General features: G+C 31.7%; 1 protein-coding gene across 5 annotated transcripts; it reads left to right on the top strand.

The window, feature by feature from the left end:
• The first annotated feature begins 765 nt into the window (after positions 1-765).
• LOC107932991 (B3 domain-containing protein Os11g0197600) lies at positions 766-5,692 on the top strand. Of its 5 annotated transcripts, none has more exons than XM_041109525.1 (9): positions 766-980; positions 1,159-1,199; positions 1,322-1,474; positions 1,604-1,735; positions 1,828-1,988; positions 2,106-2,385; positions 2,478-2,771; positions 2,862-3,043; positions 5,329-5,692. In XM_041109525.1, the coding sequence occupies exons 3-9, from the start codon at positions 1,405-1,407 to the stop codon at positions 5,416-5,418; spliced, it is 1,209 nt and encodes a 402-aa protein (XP_040965459.1). In that variant the 5' UTR covers positions 766-980; positions 1,159-1,199; positions 1,322-1,404; the 3' UTR covers positions 5,419-5,692. The 5 variants fall into 5 exon arrangements, with proteins under 5 accessions (XP_040965459.1, XP_040965456.1, XP_040965457.1 ...); XM_041109522.1 differs by lacking the exon at positions 5,329-5,692 and adding an exon at positions 3,212-5,228 and having other exon boundaries at positions 852-980; XM_041109523.1 differs by lacking the exons at positions 766-980; positions 5,329-5,692 and adding exons at positions 3,212-3,326; positions 3,613-5,228 and having other exon boundaries at positions 989-1,199.
• The last annotated feature ends 10,061 nt before the right edge of the window (positions 5,693-15,753 follow it).

Genomic DNA, 15,753 nt, shown 5'->3' with positions numbered 1-15,753 from the left:
GTAAAAATACAGCCATATTTAACAGGTTCAAATGTATTAAATTACAAATATTTATAATGCCCCTTACATTTAATATTTAAATATATTCAAGGTCGATTCAACCATAACCTTACTTGAATGCGACATGAAATTGATGAAAAAGGTATATTGTTGTTTTAATTTCTTCTTATTCAATTATGCTTCTATATTTTCGTGTGATAGCATTCTGACTAGGTGAAATGTTAGTTTAGATTGGTGCATTGAAGCGATATTAAGAACTCCAATGACTCTCATGATATATATTTTCTGGATTTCATCCTATTGGTGTCCAGACTTTAGAATTGTACTTTATCAATACTTCTCTTAATTACTAGAATCACGAATTCTATGAGTAATTTATATCTCACCAACTATCCAAGTATCCCTAAAAAATATTGAAAGACAAGTTTCACATTTAAAATAAAATTTTTGTTTCTTTTTACAACATTCAACCAAAAATTTCCTATTTTAACAAAAAAGAAAAAGAGATAATAGAATACCAACTGCCCCATTACTCACTGGGCCACCATCAAATGCAAACTCACTGCCCACCTACCACCATCTCAAGTTGAAGTCCTTTTTTTTTTAAAAATTTATTAAAAGAAATTTTAAAGTAAATCAAATTCTTTATATTGAAATTAAAATATATGTTATTTTATTAAAATTGTGAAATTGAAATTATCATGATAAAAAATTCTTGGTAATACAATTTGAAATTATACTCACCGATGGCTAGGACTTCAACTTGAGATGGTGGTAGGTGGGCAGTGAGTTTGCATTTGATGGTGGCCCATTGTAATAAATTGAGTGAGTAATGGGGGAGTTGGCATTCAAAGTGCACAGCTACCTCTTTATTGGGATAGGCAATTATGATATTATCTCTTTTTCTTTTTTGTTAAAATAGGAAATTTTTGGTTGAATTTTTGGTTGGCATTCAAGTCGTTCTACAGGACAAGTAGATGGTATGCGTTCTTTATTTCAATCTTAGCAGTGTTATCTTTGAGATGTTCGTTTCAGTTTTTTTCTTTCTCCTCTTTTTTGATTTTGCTTCTTACTATGAGTTCCGAGTTCATCAGGAGTAGAATCTGTTATATAGGTTATATGACATTGTTTGTTCTTATCATTTCATTTTTTTAACAGCTCAAAGGAGCATAGGCAGTACAGATGGAACCAGGAGCTTGGTAAGAGATACTAATTCTAGTTCTCAAGAAAGACTTTTTTCCCTGTATGTTTTCGAGTTAGAGTAAGCAATTGTGTTGTGTGTCCCCAAAGCTACTGTCTTAAAAAGTTTCTATCTTAACAGATGAATTCATATGTTCAGCAAAACATGATACTGGAGGGGTATCAGGTGCTTGTGGATGTCTGAAACCTGACCTTTTAGGCAGGATGCAACCATTGGCTCCAACTGAGAAACAAAGAGCTGCTGATATTGTAAGTTGGTCTTCCTCAAGATTAGGTAAGTACAGAAAAATATACTCCCTTGGATATCAATTAATTTTTTATAAGAGAGCTCCATAGATCAATCCATACACTAGCAATGAAGCGGATGACGATATGTTTGTCGAACTAATTGATGATGTTTCAGTGAGTAGGAAAAGTAAAGAGAAATCACATTTACCATGTCCTCTGCCTCGGAAGAAAATGAGAATCGATTCTTCTAATCAACATGAACAAAATTCAAAGTTAGAGGTTTTATCTTCTGGCACTAGCCCTGATGGTACGCCTTTCTTATTTCAATTTTGGGAGTGGGTTGCTTTTGAGGTCCTCAAATGGAGATGCTCATGTCATTTGTTCTTTTCGTGATTACAGCTCAAAGAAGTGTGAAAACTAAGGCTTTCAGTTGTGTGCAACGGCTGGCAGCCATTGAAAAGGCGCACGCTGTTCAGATAGCTAGTGCTTTTGAAAGTACTGAAAACCCAGTTTTTATGACAGTCATGCAACCATCATACGTTCGTGGTACATGCAGAATGGTAACTTTTAAAACTAGAACCTGGCTATTCTCTAAACCATCATTTTGCTAACTCCAAGTAGCTTAAAATAAAAAACTTAGTCTAATCTCTGGTTTATATTCTCTTCTTGGATTCCAGTTTATACCATCGGACTTTGCTAGGAAATTTTTGACAGTGCACAAGTCTAATCTGACCTTGTGCAATTCCACTGGGAAAACTTGGCATGCCAAGTTATACTATCTAGCAAATAAAAAACCAAACGCACACCTCTACGGTGGGTGGCGTGAATTTGTGGAAGATAATCATCTTAATGTTGGTGACATTTGTGTTTTCGAGCTAATTAAGTACCCTGAAATCTTAATGAAAGTGCAAATCTATCCGGGTGTCAAAAATGCAAGCAAGGCCCGCGGGCAACAATGTGAGTAGAACTTATTATAGATCATTGATTCAATGATCAATTCACATGACCATCTATGGAGATGCATTATTGCTTCTTATCATTTGTAACAGCTTTCGGGAGCATAGTTAGTCGAGTTAAAAACAGGATCTTGGTCAGTGATGCTGAACCTAATTGTCAACAAAGTCCATCCAGCTCCAGAGATTCTAAAGACCTAACAGACTCGCACATCAAAACCTTGGATGACTCTCCACTAGACCAGAAAACAAAGAAGAAATTGACACGCTCGAGTGTTCAGCCTTGTAAGATGACGAGAACCAGCTTAAGTGGAAGCATTCAGGCTAAGGGGATTAAGCACGAGAAAGGAAAGAGCTTGAATTTCCAATATTCAACACAAGAACTTGGAGGTGATCTTTTTGTTAGAAAAGTTTTTTGAGTTTGATAAATGTAATGCTATGCTTCCAAAGCTATTGTGTTGACCATTTTAATCTTAACAGGTGGACTCAAAAATTCTGCAAAAGGTGATAGTGGAAAGAAGTCAGGTGCTCGGAGATGTCTGAAACCTGATCCTGTATACCAGAAACAAAGAGCTTGTACAGGAGGTGGTGCTTTTAGAACTTCAAACCCCTCTTTCAGTGTTGTGATACACCCATCACATGTTCGTTCTTGTAGTACTGTGGTGAGCTTTCTGTTGAATCATCTCTTCATTCCATTTATGTAATCCAAGTCTTGAGCAAATGGCTTTTCATTATTCCCCATATGAAGTGAGAGGGTCAAGTTGCAGACTTGATGGGTTTATATTGCAGCTGTACTGTATGAAAACTGAAACTATCTTCATTATTGGCAGCATATACCGGAGGAATTTGGCAAGAGATATTTGAAGAAAAGCGGAGAAATGATGCTGAGAGTTGCGGATGGGAGGAGTTGGAAAGTTGAGTATGAAAGAAGAGGAAGGAGTAAAGGTAGAAAAGCAGTGTTTGGGGGTAAGAGTTGGGGACAATTTGCGATGGACAATGAATTCGAGGTGGGAGACGTTTGTGTGTTTGAGCTGATGAATGAAAATGGAAACTTGTTGGAAGTTGTCATTCATCGCAAGCTTTTACTCGTCGAAATTAATTAAGTTGTCAAGTATTTCAATCCAAATTGGAACTGTTTGATGATTTTGTGTATTTATTCAATGGAACTGAGAGTTGCAGATGGGAGGAGTTGGAAAGTTGAGTATGAAAGAAGAGGAAGGAGTAAGTAAAGGTAGAAAAGCAGTGTTTGGGGGTAAGAGTTGGGGACAATTTGCGATGGACAATGAATTCGAGGTGGGAGACGTTTGTGTGTTTGAGCTGATGAATGAAAATGGAAACTTGTTGGAAGTTGTCATTCATCGCAAGCTTTTACTCGTCGAAATTAATTAAGTTGTCAAGTATTTCAATCCAAATTGGAATTGTTTGATGATTTTGTGTATTTATTCAATGGAACTGAGAGTTGCGGATGGGAGGAGTTGGAAAGTTGAGTATGAAAGAAGAGGAAGGAGTAAATGTAGAAAAGCAGTGTTTGGGGGTAAGAGTTGGGGACAATTTGCGATGGACAATGAATTTGAGGTGGGAGACGTTTGTGTGTTTGAGCTGATGAATGAAAATGGGAACTTGTTGGAAGTTGTCATTCATTGTCCAAATTGGAACTGTTTGATGATTTTGTGTATTTATTCAATGGAACTAAGAGTTGCGGATAGGAGGAGTTGGAAAGTTGAGTATGAAAGAAGAGGAAGGAGTAAAGGTAGAAAAGCAGTGTTTGGGGGTAAGAGTTGGGGACAATTTGCGATGGACAATGAATTCGAGGTGGGAGACGTTTGTGTGTTTGAGCTGATGAATGAAAATGGAAACTTGTTGGAAGTTGTCATTCATCGCAAGCTTTTACTCGTCGAAATTAATTAAGTTGTCAAGTATTTCAATCCAAATTGGAATTGTTTGATGATTTTGTGTATTTATTCAATGGAACTGAGAGTTGCGGATGGGAGGAGTTGGAAAGTTGAGTATGAAAGAAGTGGAAGGAGTAAATGTAGAAAAGCAGTGTTTGGGGGTAAGAGTTGGGGACAATTTGCGATGGACAATGAATTCGAGGTGGGAGACGTTTGTGTGTTTGAGCTGATGAATGAAAATGGAAACTTGTTGGAAGTTGTCATTCATCGCAAGCTTTTACTCGTCGAAATTAATTAAGTTGTCAAGTATTTCAATCCAAATTGGAATTGTTTGATGATTTTGTGTATTTATTCAATGGAACTGAGAGTTGCGGATGGGAGGAGTTGGAAAGTTGAGTATGAAAGAAGAGGAAGGAGTAAATGTAGAAAAGCAGTGTTTGGGGGTAAGAGTTCGGGACTATTTGCGATGGACAATGAATTTGAGGTGGGAGACGTTTGTGTGTTTGAGCTGATGAATGAAAATGGGAACTTGTTGGAAGTTGTCATTCATTGTCCAAATTGGAACTGTTTGATGATTTTGTGTATTTATTCAATGGAACTAAGAGTTGCGGATGGGAGGAGTTGGAAAGTTGAGTATGAAAGAAGAGGAAGGAGTAAAGGTAGAAAAACAGTGTTTGGGGGTAAGAGTTGGGGACAATTTGCGATGGACAATGAATTCGAGGTGGGAGACGTTTGTGTGTTTGAGCTGATGAATGAAAAGGGAAACTTGTTGGAAGTTGTCATTCATCGCAAGCTTTTACTCGTCGAAATTAATTAAGTTGTCAAGTATTTCAATCCAAATTGGAACTGTTTGATGATTTTGTGTATTTACTTCAATGGAACTTTGTATTATTCAAGGATGGAGAAAACATCCCGATTCATTCAAATATCATACTACAAAAATCATTTTATTTAATTATGATATATACTTTTTATTTTTTATTTTATTAAAACTATTTTATAATTTCTTACTATTATAGTGATATTCATATTAAATATTTTTATATTATTTGTAGTACATCAAGTTAGAGTTTGCGTACAACGTACTTTTAGTCAATTACGAGCTTCAATTCGAAAACGGAATCCGAGTTGGGGATATTCGATAAGATGGAGAGAAAGTTGGGAGGTGTTTGGAAATTATACAGGTAATTTAGTTGTGCTCTGCTTGATAAGAACTGTTTGAACTTGTATGGTAATGGTAAGTGACAATTTCATTTATGTATGTAAAAACTCTGAAGTAAAAGAATTATTAGTGATTTTTTTTTGTGTAAAGAATTTTGGTGAAAATTTGAGTTAGTGAATAGGAAGTCTGTTAAAACAATGATTTGTTGCCTTGAAATTAGTTTGGCGCAACGGTAGAGTGGTGATCTGTATACATAAGAGTATTTCAAAATTTGTGTGCTAGTGATTGTTATGATCAGGTTAGAAGAAAGTGAGTTAGTGAAACATAGAGTGGTTAAGTTCTGGGTTTGAATTAAAATTTTAGAATGTATGATAAGTAAATTGATCTGGTTTAGTGGTTAAGTGCTTCGGTTATATGTGTGAGGTTCTAGGTTTGAATCTTGTTGTAACACCCCTTACCCGAGACTGTTTCCGGAGTCGAGCACGAGGCATTACTTAGTTTATCCTACTAATTCGAAGCATAAAAACTTGTTTTGAAAATTAATTTCACCATTTACAGCAACTGTCCAATCACACAGCAGTTACTAAATTAATTATAAATCGAGCTATGGAACTCAAAATTTAACTCCGTAAATTTTTCCTGAAACTAGACTCATATATATACTTACCATAATTTTTTTTAGAATTTTTGGATCAGCCAATTAGTACAGTTTATTAGTTAAAGTCTCCCCTGTTTCACCACTTAACTGTCCTGACCTCTTGCCACTAAAAAATAAATTTTCTCACTGTAGGATTTTCATATAAAGTTCTTACTTGATTCTACATAAAATAGACTCGATAAGGAATCTAAACATATAAACTATAACTCATAACCATTTTCATATAATTTTTAATGATTTTCTAAACTCGGAAAAGGGGACTCCAAAAATAGTTCTGACACGTCTCACTAAAATTCACATATATTGAAATATAAATTTTATTTTGCTAAAACGTTATTTTTCCATGAAAATAGACTCAACAAGCTTTCATTCCATATATCATTCACCCTATAATTCATTTTATACCATCCTAGGTGATTTTTCAAAGTCACGTCACTGTGCTGCCTGAATTCTGTTGCTTTGCAAAATGTTATCCTTCCATGATTTCCTTGTATAATTTATCACCTAGACTTTCATAACAACAAACACCTTCATACTTAACCATTTTAATGGCCATACATCATCAAATGCTTACACGTCATTTGTTAGCAAAATCATAATTACAAACATGCAAAATAACTAAATCCCTATACATGCCATAACTCAAACGTGTTTCATCATAAAATACCGAGCAGTTGTGGTTGATAGTGTGGACGATCTTCGACTTCTTTAGGATCCTTGAAGTAGCTTTGCAATACTATAAGAGAAAGAGAAATAAAAGAAGTAAGCATAAAGCTTAGTAAGTTTACTAGCAAATAAATAACAACATTAAACACAAATAATTAAACTCAAGTGTCTATATCTCTAGTTTACTCTTTAGTTAATCTCATTCTAGTTCTTTTACTTATTTACTTAGTATACTTGGGTGCATAACTTACTCTTCTCTTGCTGCATCGTTGAATATCAATTGATAATACAATAAGTTCTTAACTCTTATAACTTACCTGAGCTTGCCATTTATGTTTTTAACTAAACTTTCCTGAACATGATTCGTTTATTAGCTCGTTGAGCTACATTGGAATAATAAGGATATTCGGGTCTCTTCTGATAATAACATGCCAAAGCCATGTCCCAGACATGGTTTTACATGGGATGTTCTCATGTCGGTGCCCATGCCATGTCCCAGACATGGTCTTACGGGGGACCTCTCATCTCGATACCAACGCCATGTCCCAAACATGGTCTCACATGGGACCTCTCGTCTCGGTGCCAATGCCATGTCCCGGACATGGTCTTATATGGGACCTCTCATCTCGGTGCCAAAACCATGTCCCAGACATGTTCTTACATGGGACCTCTCGTCTCGGTGCCAATGCCATGTCCCAGACATGGTCTTACATAGGACCTCTTTACCTAAATCTCATGACATTCGTAACTAGTACCATCCTTATGTATCAACGGGACTTTTTAATTTTAATACTCTATCATTTCATACTTGGATCATCATCAAATAAATTCTTTTGTTTTATGACATGCTGAACATTTTTCTCTTATATGACAATATCAAATTCTCACTCTAACACTTACTTATGTACATTAGGGATTTTTACCGATTATGTCAACTTACTCGTTTTCGCTTAAAATCGGCTAGCAAAAGTTGTTTAACATAATTTCTAGCTTCACATTCTATCATAAAACATCAAAATAAAACACTTTTCACCTGTGGGTATTTTTTTCAAATATAAACCTTAGGCTAAATTATTGCTAGAATAAGCTAAATTAAGCTATTGGGACTCAAAAAATGTAAAGAACATTAAAAACGGGGCTTGGGATCACTTACTATGGAACTTGGAAGCTTGAAAGCCCTAACTATGGCTTCCCCCTTGCTGATTTCATCCAAATGAAGAAGATGAGCACAATTTGCCATCTTTTTCCCTTTTAATTCATTTTAATTACTAGATTACCAAATTGCCCCTAACTTAAAATTTTCCTATTTCACTTATCTCATGTCCATTTTTGTCTACCAACTTAACCAATGGTCTAATTATCATATAAGGACCTCCAATTTAAATTTTCATAACAATTGGACACCTCTAACATGTAGAACTAAACTTTTTCACTTTTTACAATTTAGTCCTTTTGACTAAATTGAGTGCCCAAACGTCAAAATTTTTGAACGAAATTTTCACGAAATCATTTTGTGAAATCATAGACCATAAAAATATAAGAAAAATAAAATTTTCCTCATAGGATTTGTGGTCCCGAAATCACTGTTCTGATAACCTTAAATTTAGGTCATTACACTTGTTTCTAAAAATTTTGTTATTTTGCTAAAACCCTTACCTTTAAACGTTTGGTTTATGAGTTAAATTCAACCAACTGATATTAAGAATGAGTCTATTGGTTTAATGGTTAAGTTTTTGCATGTTTTTTGGCCTTGTGTTTGAATCCTGACAAAGGTAATAGGGAATGTTTTATTTTTTTGAATTACTTGGCATGGTAGTTATTTTTGGTTGAGTAATTAAACTTCCAAAAACCTCCTGGGCATTTAGTTTTCCCATTTCTGTTTCCTTCGTTCCTCGCGTTTTCTTTAATTTTTCTTCGTTATGATTTATTCTCTTTGAACATCCTTTCTTTTTGCTATGTTATGTTACACTGATTCTGTACGGGGTCTGACTTTTCCTTTTAGTTTAATTCGTTGGCCGATAAGTTCAATTTAAACTTTTGGTGTCCAAAGTTCTTCGACGTAACTTCGATTTTGGAATGTTAGTTTTTAGCGATTTGACTGCGAGTTAATTGTTTGTTGGACAATTGCTTGTCGTTTAGGGACGAGAACTCATCTTTGTTGCTTCTGCTTCGAATTCGTATCAGGTGGGTATCAGAAACCCCTTCTTCTTTGAATTTTAGTCGTCGAAAAATGGGACTGTCGACTCCCTACGTGTAATGGCCTGAATTTTCAGTGGTGTCGGAATGGTGATTCGAGATCACTAAATCTAAAAAATGAGTAGAAAATATTATTAGTTTTGTGAGTATAAGTTAAATGTGAAGTTAGGAAAAATTTTGAAATAGTGAATAGTATACTAGGAATAAATATTAAAATAATTAGAATCGGAAATGAGGTATCGAAACCTCAAACTCATAAACCGAGCTATAAATATTTTTAAAAATATTTATAGAGTGTCATTGAGTTGGTATTAAAGTTTCGTTAGAAAATTTTAACGTTTGGATAGTCAATTAACTAAAAAAGACTAAATTGAAAATAGTATAAAATTTGTTAAATTGTGATTAAATAGCTTAAGTGACTAATGAGGAGGGATTTAAAAGGCAATTAGGCCCAAATTATATGGGCTGGACGGTTGGGCAAGAAAAATCAGCAAGAAGGTAAGGAGAAACAAGGACAAAATTGAAAATTTAACAAATTAAATATATAAAACAAAGACAAAAGTGAAAAATCTAGAGATTTCTTCACAATTTATCAGTAAAAACACCATAGGAGGTCTAAAACAAGCTGGTTTTTCATATATTTGACTAATGTAAGTTTAATTCTTGATTATTTCTTCTAATTTTTGTGATTTTGGATACTTTTACAATTAGGTCCAACTAATTATTTCATTAGTTTTTGATTTCATGGCTAATTTTGAGAGTTACCATTGATGTGTGCTGAATTTTTATGATTAATTAACATGGAATTAAAGCTTTAATTTTATTATATGATGATTTTATTAAGTAATTTTGATAGAAATTGATTTTAGGGACCTAATTGTGAAAAAGTTTGGAATAGGGTTTGGTGTTACGGTTTTGAATATAAAAGGCTATATAGTAGTCTAAAATAGTTGAACAAAGTGTTAATTGAGAAAAAAATAGATCAATTGAGCGGTTAATTGAGTAGGGACGAAATTGTAAAAATTGTAAAGTTTGGGGTAAAATTGTTATTTCGAAAATTAAAGGGGTATAAATTATGAAATTAATTAGAATTGAATTAGATGCTGATGAATGAATAAATTTGTATTTTAGATCAATAACCCAAAGATAAACGAGGAAAGGAGAAAATTACCGATTAGTCACTAAACTTCCGCAACTTTTCCAAAGTAGTCATGTAAGTTCATATGGCTGAAATTTAATGATTAAATGTTAATTTCATGAATTGAATAGTGTATGATGATATATATTTGTTGACGGATTGAAAATAAAATAACAATGTGAAAATCAAATAAATGATCAAATTGAGCGGAACGTTGGATTTGAGTACTTCTGATCAGTGATAAGTGATAAGTGGTAGCTTTAGCTGCACTTATCTGATCAGTGACAAGTGATAAGTGGTAGTTTAGCTACACTTATCTGATCAGTGACAAGTGATAAGTGATAAGTGGTAGCTTAGCTACACTTATCTTATCAGTGACAAGAGATAAAGGATAAGTGATTTCGTGTAAGACCATAGCTGGGCTATAGCATCGGTATGTATTATGTGATTATGTGTAAGACCATTGTTGGACTATGACATCGAGGAAATGAAGTACTCAATTCCGTAAGACGTTCACTAATTTGATAAAGTCGGTAAGTGTTGCATAGACTCATATTCAAGTGGTAGATTTATCGTAGTTGTTGAAATTGAGCTCAATTAAATGATTTCATCAATTGGATATTGTGTATGGTAGGAAGTGTAGTAAATAATAAGATGTGAATTATTATGATTAGTTCGGTAAGATTTATCTTAAATGCCTATGAACTTACAAAGCTTTCTATAAGCTTACTTGTGTGTGTTTATTGTTTCTTGTAGATTGACGTATATATATGTTCGGAAGATCGGATCTACATCAAGAATCACACTATCCAGATTTACTCCGGTAGATTTTGTTAAAGAACTTTTTGATTTATATGACATGTATAGGGAATTGAAGTAAAAAGTAATAGAATGAATGACTAAGTATGCAAAGTAAATCTGAATGTGATGGTTGTGTTAAACATTGAAATATACATGTTTTTAGCTTGAAATGGTTGATTGGTTGAAAATTATTAGTATTTAAATGAAGTAGTTGAAATACTGAAATTGGTTGTGATTTGAAATTTGCAGGAAATGTTAGATAATTATAAAGGGGTTATATTGAATTTAAAAAAAATAAAATAAAATTACCATGGAACAGGTTTTGGACAACAGCATTGATGTAAATTTGAAAATTCACCAAAAATAGTGTAAATTGAATTATAAGCTGAGTGAGATATGAAATTAAAGTTGAATGAGTCTATTTTCACATGAAAGAAAAAGAGTAAGCAAAAGAATTATATAGTTTTAGATATTTGAATTTTAGTGAAAGAGGGTAAGAATGGTTTCGAAGTCTCCTATTCTGACTTTAGAAAATCATTAAAAATTGTACATAAGGAATTATAAGTTATAATTTATATGTATAGATTATTTAATGAGTATATTTTAAGTAGAAATAAGTGGAAGCACCATATGAAGTCTGTACAATGAGATAATTGAATTTGAGTGATGAGAGGCCAGGATAGTCGATCAGTGAAATAGGGGAGAATTTAACTAATAAACTGTACTAATTGGCTGAACCAAAAATTCCAAAAATTTTATGGTAAAAAGATATATGAATCTAGTTTCAGGAAAAATTTACGAATCTAAATTTAAGTTTGGTAGCTTGAGTTATAATTAATTTAGTGACTACTGCGGAGGTGAACGACATTATTATGAACAGTGAAATAGCTTTTAAAAGTAAATTTTTATGCCCCGAACTTTTAAGTTAAGTCAAGTAATGCTTCATGCTCGACTCGGGTAAGGGGTGTTATATTTAGTGGTATCAGAGCCCGGTTTAGCCGATTCTCAAAATATGTGTGAAGTGTAAAGTGTTTAGAAATACATGCCATATAAATCTGTGATAGTGTGATGTGTATGATCCGATCTAATCTTTGTTATTTTTATAGATACTCTCCGATTATAAAGATGTCATATATACCTGAACGTACTGAGCAAGAAGAAGTTAACAGTAGAATACAGAATTTTGAACAAAGAACAAAGAAGGTGGCCAATAGGGGTGAGCAAAACTCGATTTGACTCGAAAAAATAAAAAAAATTGAATTTCGAGTTAAACGAATCGAGTTATTCAAATCAACTCAATTTTTTTTTCAAATTTCGAGTTTGAATCGAGTTGAGTTTTCGAATTCGAATAACTCGAATAATTCGAATAACTTGAATATCAAACTATAATATTTTACATTTTTACCCTAAACTCCCAAACCTTTTTTACTTTTCCCTCAAAACTTTTACTCCTTCCCACTTTCCCCCAAAACTTTTACTCCCCTCCCAACCCTCCAATCTACCCAAAATCCATTTCCCACCAAAATTTTACTCTGTCATTTACTTTTTCTCAAAATTTTACCCCCCAAAACTCTCAAAACCTTTTATTTTCCCCTAAAATTTTTACTCCCTCCCACTTTTTCCCTTAAAACTTTTATTCCATTCCCATCCCACCTCCTATCTACCCCAAACCCTCCCCCCTCCAATTTTTTTAATATTTTCCCTCCAAAATTTTACTCCCCCTATTTACTTTCCTTCTAACTTTTATTCCCCAAAACTTTTTATTTTCCTCCTAAAGTTTTACTTCTCACCCTTTACTCTCAAATAAAAAATCAAAATTATCCAAAAAAAATCACTAAACATAAATAGTAGTAATTTTATTTATATCTACTATTTATATTATTAAATTAAATTTCACATTTTATATTATTTATATTATTGAATTGTTTAGTCATATTGAATATTTATATTAAAATTGAATATTAATTATGCCATAAAATATTCGTGTTAAAATTTTATATTGGTATCAATTTCATATTTTATTTTTAAAATAAATTTTATTAAAAATCATATTTTTACATTTAATATATTTTTAATTCCAAAATACATAGTGACAAGAATCTGAAGATAATTGAAACAACTAAGCAAGCAAAGAAGCTAACCAATATATAAAAAATTAATAAATAAATTATGAGATAATGAAAGTTAATAAAAAATTTGATTAAGGTGAACAAATTTTATTACGATGGGTGACAGTGGTTACAAGGACCCAAAATTATTTTTTAAAATTTAACTCGAACAAATATATTCGATTCAAATTCTATCTCACTCGACTCGATTCGAGAAAACTTCAAATAAAGTTAGGATGATAAAATGAGATTCGAAAACTCGATTAACTCGAAAGTTTTTGATTCGATTCGATTGAATGCTCACCCCTACCGATGGCATCACTTGTTCAATCGGTATGAATATTGCTATCAATGTAGGAAGAACTGGGTTCGAGGGCGCAGAAGCGCACTATCCTCCTATTTATGAGTCGGGGAGGGGTTATGAGTAGTTCTAAGCAATGCGTCAAAAAGAGCATATATGTTTAGAATCTATAATAAAATTATTCAAAAACAAAAATAATTTATGAACCGTTTATGATAGTTCGGTTTTCCATATTTCTATACTACTTTTGAATTTTGGAACTTATTTTATAGTTTTTAAATATTATTTGATAAAATTTTAATATTTTTCATAAATAATAACAAATTCAAGTAAATAAAAAAATTAATAACTATAATCAATCACAAACTGCGCAACTTTATGTAAAAACAAATATTTTCTTTTATTAAAAGTATATACAAATTAAACAAAATAAAAAATGTAAATAAATATTTAAAAATTTAGAAAAAAATATACAAAATCTAGAGAAAGCATATAAAATATAAAAATATAATTTACAACAAATATAATTAAAAAGAAATTATTTGAAATTAATAATATTATTAAAAATGTAAAAAAAAACTGTAAAAAATGTAAAAGAAATTTTAAAAAAGGTTTAAATTCTTTATAAAATTTAAAAAAATATATAATTTAAATTTTTTTTTGCAATTACTTAGAAATTTAATTTTAAATTTTTATAACATCTTTCAAATTTTATATATTGTTTTGAATTTTTTAAAACTTATAATTATATATTTTAGAATTTTATAAAAAATTGTTTTAAACTTTGTTATATATTATGTATGATTTTTTTTTACATTTTAATCAATACAATATATATATAAAGGGAAACGTGGTGTGTTCTAATAACGCCACGTGGTCGATCAACGACCAATCAATACAGGTCAACATCAATCAACAGTCGATCAAAGTCAAAAATAATTTTTAATATTTAATATTATAATTTTCAGTTTTAAATTTAAATGTAAAATTTTTATTTTAAACAAACCTGATTGCCATGTGGCATTTTTTATTGGCCAATACATGTCACGTGATGCTTCATTGGCCAAAGTTACCTAGCAATTTTTAACATCTGTTACAAAATGGACCAAAAATAGAGAAAATTGATACTTTAAGTATCAAATTGGGACAAAAAATTCAGGTACCAAAGTAAAAAGATGGTTATACTTTAAGGGCTAAATCAAAAATTAAACCTAAAAAGTAAACCCATCAAAAGAAGTCCAGTAAAATACATGTGATAACGGGTGAAGCCCATTAGAGAATATATGAAATGGGGCTTAAAACTTGGGCTTCCAGTCTTCGAAGGGCAGTCCAACATCATTGTTACTTTTGACTCTCAAAATCAATAGGTTAAAATATGTCATAAGTCCCTGTACTTTTCAAATTTTTAAAATTTAGTCCTCCTCCTTTATATATTTCAAAATTCAGGTCCAACTATTATTGCTATTAAATTTTTATTAGCTAATTTATTGGTGTAACATTTTGAAATAAAAAAAACTCGCCAGATAGCCATGTAATCAAGGTTTTTTGAACCGGACCAAACCGAGAAGCAATAGGGTAATGGTCCAAAGAAGGGCACTTAATCAATTTCCCTAGGAAATGGTACAAACCGAACAAAAAAACCTCTTGAATTGGGCTGATGAATCATTTTTTTAATATTTTTTTTTATTTTTTTATGAATTTTTAATGATTTATTTAATTGAATTGGAAGTATCGATCAGACCAGTATTGACAAACCAATGGCTTGACTAGTTCAACCACCCGTTCAGTTTTGAAAACCTTACATGTAATTAAAAAAATGACGTTGTATTAAACCTGCATTTAACAAAAAAAATAACAACATTAAAAGTTAGACTTAAATTTTGAAATTTGAAAGGTTAACTAAATTGTTTGAAATAAAGTACAATAACTAAATTCTTAATTTTCTATATATATATAAAAATAAAGTTAGACTTAGACATTTTTTAAACAAATCAAAATATTTAGAGAGAGTGTGTGAGAGAGAGAAATTGTATCGTATTATTTTGGGTTAATGTATGTTTTAACCCATGAACTTAGCAATTAGGTTGACTTTCATATATGAGTTTTTTGTTCGCTTTAATTTTGAAACTCAATAATTATTCTCAATTTGATCCTTAAACTTGGGCTTTGTTAAAGTGTGAAATTGTGATATTCTGAAAATTTTTCATATCATCACCTAAAAGTTATTATGTATATATAAAATTTAAAAAACTTAAAACTTAAATATATATATTATTTTTCAAGCGACAATGTGGCATAATTTTAAAGTGCTTTATCATTGTACCTTAAGGTAGCGTTTGATGTTTTCTCATGTTACGATTCTAATGGAATGAGATTACTGGGAAAGTTAGTTTACAACGTTTGTTATACATGAGAATGTATTGATTAAAATTCCAAAAAAGTTATATTAC

Source organism: Gossypium hirsutum, chromosome D13, assembly GCF_007990345.1.
Source record: "Gossypium hirsutum isolate 1008001.06 chromosome D13, Gossypium_hirsutum_v2.1, whole genome shotgun sequence".
In the NCBI taxonomy this organism is placed as follows: Eukaryota; Viridiplantae; Streptophyta; class Magnoliopsida; order Malvales; family Malvaceae; genus Gossypium; species Gossypium hirsutum.
The sequence above is the reverse complement of the archived record's forward strand: the minus strand, read 5'-3'. Positions and strand labels throughout refer to the sequence as shown.